General features: G+C 44.9%; 1 protein-coding gene across 1 annotated transcript in view; it reads left to right on the forward strand.

Annotated features, from left to right (window-relative positions):
* SCTR (secretin receptor) overlaps positions 1-14417 on the forward strand; it is a 70903-nt gene that overhangs the window by 14432 nt on the left and 42054 nt on the right. Inside the window, exon 2 of the mRNA XM_055397833.2 lies at positions 248-353. Coding sequence (XP_055253808.2) covers positions 248-353 — 106 coding nt within the window. The remainder of the gene's footprint in view (positions 1-247; positions 354-14417) is intronic.

Below are 14417 nucleotides of genomic sequence, written 5' to 3' on the forward strand. Positions count from 1 at the left end.
GGGCTTCCTTGATAGCTCAATTGGTAAAGAACCCACCTGCAATGCAGGACACCCGGAGTTCGATTCCTGGGTCGGGAAGATCCCCTGGAGAAGGGATAGAAGTCCGCTTCTTTTTTGTTACATTCACTATTGTGTCTTCCTCTTTTTGAATCTCTGCTGTCTGGCCCCAGTCTTGCTCACAGAGAGGCCTCATGTGCTAGAATCAGCTTTGTGGTGCTGACTAGCGCTCTTGGTTTTGGGCTTTCAGGTTGGTACCCCACCTCGACTGTGTGATGTGCTGCAGGTGCTGCGGGTGGAGAGGGACCAGTGCCTGCAGGAGCTCTCCCGGGAGAGCACGGAGCATCCAGCCCCAGGTACGTGCCTACCTGCATCCACTCTGGGATGTGCTCGTGTCCAGTTCCACTGGGTTGGTGGAAGGTAGGAGCTGGACCAGCTGTATTCTTTCAGAGAATAAGCAGAGAGGAAGGGTCTAGAGTAACCCTGGTGAGCTGGTTACACACGCTGAAAACCACATCATCACCCCTCTTCGTTTCTCTGAGTTTATGGGTACAGCCAGGGTCTTTGAACCATTAGCTTCTGCATGATGACTTCACCCAGGTGAGTGTTTTGGTGAGAGTTACTTGTCATGGTGGTGTACCTATTATCCATTCTCTCACCTCCATTGCTAGTTTGATGGGGGAGGTAACAGAAAGGCAGTGTGGGGTCTGGGAAACTCAGGGTCCATTGCTGGCTGACCCTCACTGGCTTTGTGAATGTGAACAAATTATTTAATGTTCTGAGCCTCACTTTCCTTATCTATAAAACAGAGGTGATAAAGTATGTTAGAATTTCTGATGCTGGGAGGGATTGGGGGCAGGAGGAGAAGGGGATGGCAGAGAATGAGATGGCTGGATGGCATCACCGACTCGATGGAGGTGAGTTTGAGTGAACTCTGGGAGTTGGTGATGGACAGGGAGGCCTGGCGTGCTATGATTCATGGGGTTGCAGAGTCGGACATGACTGAGCGACTGAACTGAACTGAACTGAGTGAAGATAAAAGTGTTAAATATAGGTGCTTCTTAAAGATTATTAATTTAAATATTAATTATTATTATTAGTAAAGACAGTCAATATTATTAATTTGCTCTTTACATATTAATTTTATTTCTACTCCCTTCCTTTACTTATCTTCTTAGCTTTTACTAATCTAAAGGCAGCGGAGGATGTGGCATTAAGAAAACAATCCTTCACACATAGTCAAACAAAGACTTGTACAGACAAGGTCTTCACTGTACTGGCTACAGTAGCTGATAGGTAGAAACAACCCAAGTGTCTGTCAGCTGATGAAAGATGAAGATGTGGTCTGTACATACAATAGAATAGTATTCAGCCTTAAAAAGGAGTAAAGTACTGGTACATGCCGCAATGTGGATAAATCTTAGGTGGTGCTATTGGTAAAGAATCTGTCTGCCAATACAGGAGATGCAGGAGACAACGGGTTTGATCCCTGAGTTGGAAGATCCCTTGGAGTAGGAAATGCAACCAACTCCAGTATCCTTGCCTGGGAAATTCCATGTACAGAGGAACCTGGTGGGCTACAGTCCATGGGGCTCCAAAGAGTCAGACACGACTGAGTGACCAAGCACACAAGCACATGATATGATTCTACTTATACGAAATGTCTAGACTAGACAAATTCACAGAGACAACAGTTAGCTTAGTGGTTGTCAGAGGCCCAGGGGGAAGGGTGAGTGGAGTACCTGTGTAGGAACTGCCTGTTAGTGGTGGTGAAATGTGCAGAACTAGGTAGAGGTGCTGGTCACACAATACTGTGCCCTAAATGCCACTGACTGTACACTTTAAAATGGCTAGTGGTTAATTTTATGTTATATGAATTGCTTTTCAATAGACTTTATTGAAAAGTCTCTTCCAAGTGGCTGCACCATTTAAATTTCTACCAGCGATGAATGATCATTCCTGTTGTTCTATATCCTCGTAAGCATTTGATGTTGTCAGTGTTTTGCTTTTTTAATTGTAGTAAAATACCTACAGCAAATTTTACTATCTTAACCATTTTCATTTATTTATTTTTCTTCCAGTTTTATTGAGATATAGTTGACATACAGCATTGCATAAGTTTAAGATATATAGCATGATGACTTGACTTACATCATGAAAGTATTATCACAATAAGTTTAGTGAAAATCTGTCATCTCATATAGGTACAAAGTTAAGAAATGGAAAAAATTTGTATGATACGAACTCTTAGGATTATTCTCTTAACAACTTTCATACATATCATATAGCAGTGTTAATTGTCTTTATCATGGTATACATTGCATCCCTAGTACTTATACCTGGAAGTTTGTACCTTTTGACTACTTTCATCCAGTTCCCCCTAACCCCGCCTCTGGTAACCACAAATCTGATCTCTTTTTCTATGAATTTGTTTTTGACATATAATTGACCTATAAAACTATTTAAGTTCTGTTACACAATTAGTAATTTAATATTCTATACATTTCAGAATGATCACCACTGATGAATCTACTTATGATATGTGACCATACAAAGATACTACATAGTTATTAACTATATTCTCCTCTCTGTATTTCATACCTGTAGTTCAAATATTTTGCAACTGGAACATTTGTATCTCTTAATGTCCCTCATCTGTTTCTTTCTTCCTCCACCCAACTTCCCTCTGCAACTACCTGTTTGTTCTCTGTAACTCTGTTTCTGTTTAGTTTTGTTTGTTCATTTCTTTTGTTTTAGAGATTTCACATATAAGTGAAGCCATACAGTATTTATCTGACTTATTTCACTTCTCATAATACCCTCTAGGTCCATGCATGTTGCCACAACTGTTAAGATTTCATCCTTTTTTATGGCTGAGTAATATTCCATTGTGTATATATGCCACATCTTCTTTATCCATTCGTCTACTGACGGGTACTTGGGTTGCTTCCATATCCTGACTATTGTAAATAATTCTGCAATAAATCTGTCTTTTCTAATTAGTGTTTTTGTTTTCTTTGGATAAATACCAGGAGTGGAATTACTGGATCACATGATAATTATATTTTTAACTTTTTGAGGACTCTCCATGGTTTTTCCAGAGTGGCTGTACCAATCTACATTCCCACTAACAGTGCATGAGGGTTCCCTTTTCTCTACATCTTTGTCAACACTTGTTATTTCTTGTCTTTTTGATAATAGTCATTCTGAGAGGTGTGAGGTTACATCTCATTGTGGTTTTGATTTGCATTTACCTGATGATTAGTGATGCTGAGCATCTTTTCATGTGGCTGTTGGCCATCTGTATGTTTACTTTAAAGAAATGTAATCTAAAAAAATATATAAATTTCATCATCTTAACCATTTCTCAATGTGCAGTTGTGTTGCTGCTGCTGCTGCTAAGTCGCTTCTGTCGTGTCTGACTCTGTGCGACCCCATAGATGGCAGCCCACCAGGCTCCCCCGTCCCTGGGATTCTCCAGGCAAGAACACTGGAGTGGGTTGCCGTTAAGTTCATATTATTGAGCACCCAATTTCTAAAAACCTTTTATATTGCAGAACTGGAGCTCTGTACACATTAAACAGCAACTGCTTTTCCCTCTTCCATTATCCACTGGGAACCATCATTCTACTTTATATTTCTATGAATGAAATGGTTCTAGGTACTTCAAGTAACTGGAATCATACAGTTTCTGTCTTTTTGTAATTGCCTTATGGTATCTCATTGTGGTTTTGATCTTCATTTACATGATAATTAGTGATGTTGAGCATGTTTTCCTGTGTTTCTTGGCTATTTGTATGTCTTATTTAAAGAAATGTTCTTTCAAGTCCTTTGACCATGTTTAAGTAAGGTTGTTTAGTTTTTAATCATTGACTTACAGAGGTTCTTTATATATTCTGCATATTAGCCCCTTATCAGTATATGATTTGAAAATAATTTCTGTCATTCTATAGTTTACCTTTTCATTCTCTTGATTATATCCTTTGATGCACAAAAGTTTTAAAGTTTGACTTATTATAATCTATCTAATTTTACTTTTGTTATCAGATCTTTTGGTATCATATCCAAGAAAGCATTGCCAAATCCAATCTCATAGAACTTTCTCCTAAGAATTTTAAAATTTTAGCTCTTACATTTAGGTTATGGTCCGTTTTGAATTAATTGTTAAATGATATAAGGTAATCGTTCTTTTGCATGTGGACATTCAGTTTTCCCAGCACCATTTGTGGAAGGATGGTCTTTTTCTCATTGAATGGTCTTGGCATCTTGGTAAAAAAATTCACTTGACCAAACATGTGAAGGTTTATCTGGGGAATGTTTGTCCTATTCCATTGGTCTATATGTCTGTCTTTATGCTAGTACCACACTGTTTTGATTACTGTAGCTTTCAAATAGGTTTTGAAATCAGGAATTAAGAGATCCTCAACTTTGTTGTTTCTCAAGATGGGTTTAACTATTCCAAGATCCTTGGATATTCCATTAGGAATTTTAGGATGAATATTTCTATTTCTGAAAATGAAAGGAAAGTGTTAGTCACTCAGTCATGTCCAGTTCTTTGCAACCTCATGGACTGTAGCCCACAAGGCTCCTCTGTCCATGGAGTTCTCCAGGCAAGAATACTAGAGTGGGTAGCCATTCCCTTCTCCAGGGGATTATCCCAATGCAGGGATGGAACCCAGACTCCTGCATTGCAGGCAGATTCTTTACTGTCTGAGCCACCAGGGAAGACTGATAATATTAAATAAATTCTAAATAAATAAATATTAAAATATTTCTGTCATTTGGATTTTTTTAAATGGCCATGCCATGTGGCTTGTAGGATCTCAGTTCCCTGACCAGGGATTGAACCTGGGTCCCTGAAGTGAAAGCGCTGGGTCCTTACCACTGGGCCACCAGGGAACTCCTTGTCATTGGAATTTTAATACAGATTGCATTAAATCTGTAGATCACTTTGGGTAGTATTGACATCTTAAAGATATTAAGTCATCCAATCCGTGAACACAGAATGTCTTTCCATTTGTGTTTTTAATTTCTTTCAGCAACATTTAGTAGTTTTCAGGGTGTAGGTCTTTCATCTTATTGATTAGGTTTATTCCTAAGTATTTTATTCTTTTTAATGCTATTATAAATGAATTTGTTTCTTAATTTCCTTTGTAGGTTGTTTCTCATTAGTGTATAGGAATGCAACTAATTTTTGTGTGTTGATTTTTTAAAAAATTTTTACAATCTTGTGTTTGTTTCCACTGCACAATAACTCAATCAGCTATGACTACACACATATCCCCTCTCTCATGAGCCTCCCAACCCCACCCTGCCTCTCTAGATCATCACAGAGCACTGGACTGGACTCTGTGTTATACAGGAACTTCTCACCAGTTATCCATTTCACGCATGATAGTGTACAAATGTTGCTGCTAGTTTCTGCATTCATCCCCCTCTCTCCTTCCCCCACTATGTCCGCAAGTTCATTCTCTACAGCTGCATCTCCATTCCTTCCCTGCAGATAGGTTCATCAGTACCATTTTTCTAGACTCCATATGTGTGTATTAATATACAATATTTGTTTTCTCTTTCTGACTTACTTTATTCTATATAACAGGCTCTAGGTTCACCCACCTCATTAGAACTGACTTAAATTCATTCTTTTTATGGCTGAGTAATATTCCACTATATATATGTACCACATCTTCTTTATCCATTCATCTGTTGATGGACATCTAGGTTGCTTCCATGTCTTGGCTATTTTAAATAGTGCTGCAGTAAACACTGGGGTACATGTGTGTTTCAGAATTGTGGTTTTCTCAGGGTATATGCCCAGTAGTGGGTTTGCTGGATCATATGGTAGATTTTTTCCTTGTTTTTTAAGGACTCTCCGTACTGTTCTCCATAATGGCTATATCAGTTTATATTCCTACTAACAGTGTAGGACGGTCCCCTTTGCCTCACACCCTCTCCAGCATTTATTGTTTGTAGATTTTTTGATGATGGCCATTCTGACTGGTGTGAGATGATGCCTCATTATAGTTTTGATTTGCAGTTCTCTAATAATTAGTAATGTTTGTGTATTGATTTTATATCTGCCCTGTCACTTTGCTGAATCCACTTCAGAAATCATTAGGGTTTTCTACATGTAAGATCACATTGTCTAAAAACAGATAATTTTACGTCTTTCCTCCAATTTAGACACCTTTTATTTATTTTTCTTGCCTAATTGCTGTAGACTAGGGCTTCCAGTCGGAGAAAGCAATGGCACCCCACTCCAGTACTCTTGCCTGGAAAATCCCATGGATGGAGGAGCCAGGTAGGCTGCAGTCCATGGGGTCGCTAAGAGTTGGACACGACTGAGCGACTTCACTTTCACTTTTCACTTTCATGCATTGGAGAAGGAAATGGCAACCCACTCCAGTGTTCTTGCCTGGAGAATCCCAGGGACGGCGGAGCCTGGTGGGCTGTCGTCTATGGGGTCGCACAGAGTCGGACACAACTGAAGCGACTTAGCAGCAGCAGCAGCAGCAGCAGCAGCAGGGCTGCCAGTAGGCTTGCCGGGTAGCTTAGCTGGTAAGGAATCCGCCTGCAATACAGGAGACCCTGGTTCGATTCCTGGGTTCGGGAAGATACCTTGGAGAAGGGATAGACTTCCCAGTCCAGATTCTTGGCCTTCCCTGGTGGCTCAGATGGCAAAGAATCCAACTGCAATGCGGGAGACCTGGGTTCAATCCCTGGGTTTGGAAGATCTCCTGGAGGAGGGCATGGCAACCCACTCCAGTATTCTTGCCTGGAGAATCTCCATGGACAGAGGATCCTGGCAGGCCACAGTCCATGGGGTTGCAAAGAGTCGGACACGACTGAACAATTAAGCACAGCACAGTACAGGGCTTCCAGTACTACGCTGAATATAAGTGGCAAAAGTGGGCATCCTTGTCTCATTCCTAATCTTACAGGAAAAGCTTTCAGGCTTCATCACTGAATATGATGTTCACAGTGGCCTTTACATATATGACCTTTATTTTATTGAGATAGTTTCCTCCTATTTCTAGTTTAAGTGTTTGTATCATGAAAGGATGTTGATTCTTGTCAAATACTTTATCTGCACCGGTTGAGATGATAATGTGTTTTTTGTTCTTCTGTTAGTGTGGTGCATCACACAAAGCAATCTTCACATGTTTAACCATCCTTGCATTCCAAAGATAGATCCCACTTGGTTATCGTGTATCATTCTTTTAGTGTGCTGTTCAGTTCAGTTGCTAGTATTTTGTTGATAATTTTTATATCATTTTTCATCAGGGATATTGTTCTGTAGTTTTCTTTTCTTGTAGAGTGTTTATGTGTGTTTGGTATCGGATAATGCTGGTCTCATAGAATGATTTTACAAGTGTTTCCTCCTTTACAGTATTTTGGGAGTGTTTGATGAGGCTTGGTGTTAATTATTCTTTAAATGTTTGGTAGACTATATGAGTGTGGCCATCTGGCCTTTCCTTTGTTGGGAGATTTTTTGTTACAGATTAAATCTCCTGACTAGTTAGAGGTCTGTTCTAATTTTTGTTTGCTCCTGCCTCCATCTTGGTAGTTTGAATGTTTCTGGAAAATGATCCTTTTTATCTAACTTATCACCAGGCATATTCTTTTGCAGTACTCTTCTCTCCAAGTCATGGCCTTTGTTCACGAAATTGTTGAGCTGTTGGTTATCTACTTTCTTGTTGTCCCCCATGGCCAGGCCCGTGACTCCTTTCCCACTCCTCCCCACACATTCCCAGGAACGCAGCCACCACCCGAGCTGCTGTTCCTGCTGTGTGGCTGCCTCCTTGTCCTCTTAGCTGTGTCTGCGAGGCTCTCTTCTCTTCTTCCTTCCTGTCTGCTTCCTTGCTCCAGGGAAGACAACTGTTTGACCTCTAGTCTAGTTGTGATGGTGGCTGTAAGGTGGAGGCAATCCCATCTCTGTATGTGAATTTCATTTCAATTTTTAAATGGAAAGAAAAAGGAAGAGGAGTGGAGGTGAGGAGAGGGGAAAGGAGAGGCCCAGGCTTTTAAATTAGATAGTGTGATCTTGAACAAGTCCTTAATGTCTCTGGACTTCAATCTCCACATCTGTTTTATGGAATTGGTGTGAAATTAAAAGCATTCATTCAAAAATATTTAACACTTCTTGTTTTGAGATGAAAATGGTAAGACTGATGGCACGTAGACTCCTCTCTTATGGCCCGGAATATGTTTTTGTACACGTGGCAGAGACTTGATATGCAAGCTTCATCATATAGGGGTTGCTTTTTCACACATCACGAAAGATCCAGAGCTCGTGCAAAGTTCCTGGGTGTCATCAGATCCCATATTCCTCCTCTCTTTCTGCTCAGTGTGTGACATGCACCTCCAGGTGGTAAGGTGACTGCAGCACTTCTGGAGGAGGGGAGAGTATTTTGGGTGGGGATAGATGAAAAGCATGAGTTCAGATCAAGACACACATAATGGAGACTTCAGAGGAGGATTGGGCTGGGGAACACTTTTGTTTGGGTGGCAACTAGACTGAGGTTGTAGGAGGAGTGGCCTTGAGATCTCTGCACTTACCCTCCAGGTGCAGCCAGAGACAGGAGGAAGATGGTGCCATGGGAAGCAGAGGCCAAGCAGTGTGGATGCTGTGATGTGCTCTGGCCAGGTTACTAGCCTCTGCATGAGGGATGGGCAGGATGAGAACTTCCTTCCCATATGCTGGCTGTGGAAGGTGCTTCAGAGGAACCAAACTGGGACCTTATGGCTCAGAGTGGGCCCACCATTGAGTCACAGCCTCCTGAATTCCTGGGCATCCCCTGCCACCCCAGGAACAGCAGCTGCCCTCATGTTCCCAAGGAAAATGTCTAAAATTCCAGTGACAGAGTGTGGGACTTGTATTCAGGCCTTAGGGATAAAGCCCTGAATGTCAGGCCCCTGGGAGAGATGATGGTAAACTTCAGCTCACATCAAGAAGTTATAGATGGTTATTTTAAAAATTAGCATCTGAAGTGCTTAAATGTTCCATTGTTCCCGAGGGCTCCAGGATGAGGTTCAGCTCCTGATTTGGCCCTTGTTAATGCATCCACTCCAAATGTTTCCACTTGGCTCAACCAAATTGCTTACAAGTTTCTGACTGTGTCCGTTCTCTCATGCTTCTTGGCCTTTGCACATACTGATCCCTCTGCTTTGGTTCCATTTCCTCTTCTCCAGTCCTGTCAACCACTCCTCCAGGAAGTGATTTCTGCTGGCATAGTTGGTCACCCTGACTTCTGCAGGACCACCCCACCTCCACCCCCAACATTTCCTTCCCTCCTGGCACATCTGCACTGCATCGTGGAGATGTGTTTGCTGGACTGGGACAGACTGTGTCACTTCCCTCTAAGACCGAGCACTTGGTGTGTGTTTGTTGACTGACTTACAGAGTTAATGAGTGCAGACCCTTGACTGAGAGTAGAGAGAGGAGACCTGAAGGAGACAGAGGGAGATGAGGCAGAGCCTTTGTGGTAGAGGATGTGGATGCTCCCAGTTTGCTCAGCTCATCACAGACCAGCCGAGGTGAGTGGTGTGGTCATGTTGCCCATGGCAAGTGCTTCCCAGAGCCTGACCTGGCCCATCACCCTGTGGGCTCTGACCTCAGATTGTAGGACCGGGGAGGCTGTGAATACGCCCAGGTTGACTGACTTGCAGCAGGTCTGACTGTCTTCTGTCCCCAGAGTCCTACTTGTGCATCCAGGGCTGAGAGGGCTCATTAGGGACTCCTGCCGGGTTCTGCTGTGAACTCTTGGGGAGACCTTGCTCTCCCTGTGCAGTGAGGCCACCCTTTACTTGCAGTGTTTGCCACTATGTCCTGCCAGGCCAGTGAGCGAAGGGGCCCAGGTTGACCCCACCCTAGCACAAAGGCTCAGACCTCTTTGATCTCTTTTGCATTTTGGCCTTCTGCAACTTTTATTTAGGAAAAAGTGTCTGTTGCTCTGAAAACCTGGTTTAAAAGCCCCTGAGGCAGAAGATGTGTGAGGACCCAGCCTCCTGGGAAAGTCTTCAGGCCTTTTCTGCTCAGAGGTTGAGAAAGCTGAGCCAGAAAAGCCATCGTGGAATTTAGAACGGATGTGGTGGCTGCAGGGGAAGATTCCCTCAAAGAAAGAAAACAGGAGAAACAGCAAAGCCATGGAGTCCTTGGGCAGGCTCAGCCCCGGCATCCCCATCAGAACCTGGTGGGTGGAGGGGCTGGGCTGAGGCTGCCTGGATGTGGGTCCAACCCCATAACTCCGCTCAGGAGCATGACTCCTGAAGGCCCTCCCATCCCCAGGAAGGATCTGTCTGGTGCCCAAGGCCAGGAGGGGCTGGCAGACTCTCTGTTGGGGGTACAGGGTTAATGGTTAAGCTGCCTGGTCTTCCCTGGGGAGGAGGTTAATATTTGAATGCTAAGAGAGGCACAGGAAATGCCACTCACCAAGCTGTCACCAAACTCAGCACACTTATCACAGATAAAAAATTAACTCTTCAGCTATTCTGGGCTAGGTGACCAAGGCCTTCCCAGCATTTCCTGGGAGCATTTCAGGGTCACCCTAATAGCTGCATGGCCTGCCCTACTGGGCTATTTATTACTCTGTTTTCAGAAGCTGATACCCCCTCAGAGCTGGCTGGTAGAAGGGCTCTGCCTCACCCTAGGGAGGAATGTTCCAGAGACAGAGTGGCAGGAAAGGTGTGGGCTTAGTGGTCAGACAGACCTGGGCAGGTGCACCGCTCTGTCACTTAGGGGCTGTAGATGCTGATTGCAGCCATGAAATTAAAAGACGCTTGCTCCTTGGAAGGAAAGTTATGACCAACCTTGATAATATATTAAAGAGCAGAGACATTACTTTGCCAGCCAAGGTCCGTCTAGTCAAGGCAATGGTTTTTCCCGTGGTCATGTATGGATGTGAGAGTTGGACTGTGAAGAAAGCTGATCGCCGAAGAATCGATGCTTTTGAGCTGTGGTGTTGGAGAAGACTCTTGAGAGTCCCTTGTACTGCAAGGAGATCCAACCAGTCCATTCTAAAGGAGATCAATCCTGGATGTTCATTGGAGGGACTGATGCTAAAGCTGAAACTGCAATACTTTGGCCACCTCATGCGACGAGTTGATTCACTGGAAAAGACTCTGATGCTGGGAAAGGTTGGGGGCAGGAGGAGAAGGGGACGACGGAGAATGAGATGGCTGGATGGCATCACCGACTCTGTGGACATGAGTTTGAGTGTACTCCGGGAGTTGGTGATGGACAGGGAGGCCTGGCGTGCTGTGATTCATGGGGTCGCGGAGAGTCGGACACGACTGAGCGACTGAACTGAACTGAACTGAACTGACCTTGGGCAAGACCCCAATCCTCTCTGGGTCTTCCTGCCCTTGCCTTCAGAGTGGGGACTCGCCATCCCCTTTTTCTCTTCTCTTTGCCAGTGGGCTCCCCACTCCCAAAGAACACGGGCTGCCTTCTAAGGGGTTGGGGGGTCAGTGTGCCTTTTTATTGAGGTGAAATTCACATAATATTAACCATCTTATTGAACAATTCATTAGCATTTGGTGCATTCACAGGGCAACCACCACCTCTATATAGCCCCAGAGCATTCTCATCTCATCACCCCAAAATAAAACCTGTACCCATCGCTCCTCATCTCCCTCCTTCCTCGGCCCCACCCCCGGCAACCATACCTCCACTCCCTGTCTGTGCATTCACTGACTGTTCATTTCGTACGAGTGGAATCACAATCCGGGACCTTTGAGTCTATCTCCTTCCACTAACGTTTCCAAGGTTCATCCGTGTAGTGGCACGTATCAGTGTGTCTCACATGCTGGCCTTTAATGCAGTTTCTCTAACAAGCAGTCCAAGTCCTTTTCTGGATTCTCCTGGCCCCTGATGTCCTCTGGCAGTCAAACACCCTGGGACAACCCTCACGCTACCCAGAGCTCACCTCTCCCTATCCTTCCTTGCCACAGCTGACCTTGGCTCATTTTTCAGAAACAAGAAACTTAACGTTTATGGAGCACTTTAGACGTTTAGAGGCACAGGGTCACCCAGTGCTGAAAGAGGACTCTCAGCCCATATCTTTTAACTGCAAATCCTGAGGATTGTTTATTTTGCGATCCAGACTTAACTGTGAGTGACTGATATTCTCACTCTCCCCGAGAAGATTTGCATTTGAAAAAAAAAATAGAGGACGAGAGAGACTGTTGGTGCCAGTGAATGTCTAATTAGAGTGATAGACAGCGTGAAAGGATGCGTTTCAGCTGGAGGAGGAAGGGCTTGTGGGTGGTTGAGGAGGACTCTGTGGGGCCAGCGCAGTTTGTACAGTCAGGGGAGGAGGAGGCTCAGGATCAGTGCTCACACGCTCAGAAGCACTTGCCTTGGGCAAGCCTCTTGGAGGAAGAAGAACCAACCTGCCCCAGGGAAGTGGCACCCAGCCTCCCACTCGGAGGGTCTGTATCTCATCCAGTGCAGCCTCCTAACTGCATGACCCTCTCTGCTTGGATTCTTTCAGTAGTGGAGAGCTCACTACTCCCCAAGATAGTTCATCCCAAGGAATAGCTTGTGCTTCTCAGTTTAGAGAGAAGCACCCCAGACTCTCTGTTGTGCCTGCCTCCTGTTCTGTGCTTTTTAATGCCTTTGCCACCTGTGCCTCCAGTTCCTCTGACCCTACCCTGACCCCCTCTGTGTGTGGTACAGCTATCACAGGCAGGGCAACACGTTCCCGACCTAAATACTGTAGGTCCGGTCATTCTCACAGCCAAGGAGACCTCCTTGCGGTGCCCTTGGGGTGGGCTGAGGAAGGCAGAGGGGGCTTGATGAGGCCAGGAAACCGGCAGTTGGTTGTGCTTGTCTGGATGTGTCCCCATAGCCGTTTCCCCGCTGGGTTTTCCCACTGTCTGGGGCAAATGGGCAGCAGGGCCCTTGAGCCTCTTTCAGGAACCTTCTGTTCCCCACTTATCACATCACTCTTGTCTCCCTAGTCTGAGAGGTCTTGCTGTGTTTCTGTTTTTTCAGAATTATGATTGCAAGATTTTCTTGCAATCAAGAAAATCAAAATTATGATTTTCTCAAGAATTATGATGGCACTAGAATTTCTCTTTATCCTCCTGCCCTGGGGGCCCTTTGGAAACAGGTCAGGGAGATTGTAAGTTTTCCTGCCCTTCTCGGAGGCTGTGAACCAGTAATCTGAGAAGGAAGGAGAGATAGAAGGGAAAAAAATACCAGAAGGAAAAAAAGATCCACTGCACACACACATCATTTACTTCCCACCAAAATTCTGGGTGGCATTATTTTATGGATGAGGCCCATTTTATAGATGAGGAAGGTGGGGCTCATACATGTAAGTGGTGTGTTCAGAGCTCACTCTGTCCCCACCACACTTCACCTCAGCCCAGGACCCCACACTCTGCCGCGGGCACTGGGCAGGCACCCCCTGCTGCCCACATGCATTAGTGGCCTGATGGTGTCTTTTCTTGTTTCCCTACTTGAACTTTCCCCAGTCTTCCCTCCCATCCCCTCCAGTAAGGTGGTCAGTGTTGACAGGTGACCTCAGAGATGGTAAAGGGTCAGGGGATGCCCTGGGCCCTGCTTGCCTTACAGCCGCCCTGCCCTCCCTAGTGGCTCAGTAACAGTAGATCTGCTGACAAAACTCCTCCATCTCTTACCTCATGGGTCCCCCTCAACCCCGACTCAGGCACTGAACTCTGCAGCTCTGGGTCTAAAACTCCCCCAACCTGGTGACTTGAGTACTGTGCCAGAGCCCCAGGGGAGGCCAGACCAGGACGCCACGCCACCTCTCTTTCGTGCTCCACCTGTGCAGCTGTCCCTCACTCAGAGCAGGAGCCTGTAGGGAGTAGAGTCCAAGGCCTTCCATTCACACCCTGGAGCAGGGCAAAGGGGGTCCCTGCAAGTAGTCATCCCTGCTCCCCCAGCCTTCCAGCCCACCTACACCATGCACCATCTTTACTGTGGCCTCCATAGTATTTTTCCCTTTATATCAATGGGTTGACTTTTTTTCATCATGGTGTACATTAGATCTTAGACTTACTCATCATATATGGCTTCCCTGGTGGCTGAGTCAATAAAGAATCTGCCTACAATTCAGGAAACCCGAGTTCAATCCCTGGGTCAGGAAGATCCCCTGGAGAAGGAAATGGCAACCCACTCCAGTATTCTTCCCTGGAGAACTCCATGGATAGAAGAGCCTGGTAGTCTACCGTCCATGGGGTTGCAGGAGTCAGATATGACTTAGCAACTAAACCACCACTATCATATATAACTCCAACTCTGTAATCTTTGACCAACCTCTCCATCTTCCCCCCAACACCCGCCCCTGGTAACCACTGGTTCTATTCTCTGCTTCTATGAGGTTAACTTTTTTGGATTCCACATACCAGTGAGATGATAACAGTATTTGTCTTTCTGTGTCTAGCTTTTT

The sequence above is a fragment of the Moschus berezovskii genome, chromosome 2 (assembly GCF_049115385.1).
Source record: "Moschus berezovskii isolate FMDL1 chromosome 2, NW_MosBer_1.0, whole genome shotgun sequence".
NCBI classification, from domain to species: domain Eukaryota; kingdom Metazoa; phylum Chordata; class Mammalia; order Artiodactyla; family Moschidae; genus Moschus; species Moschus berezovskii.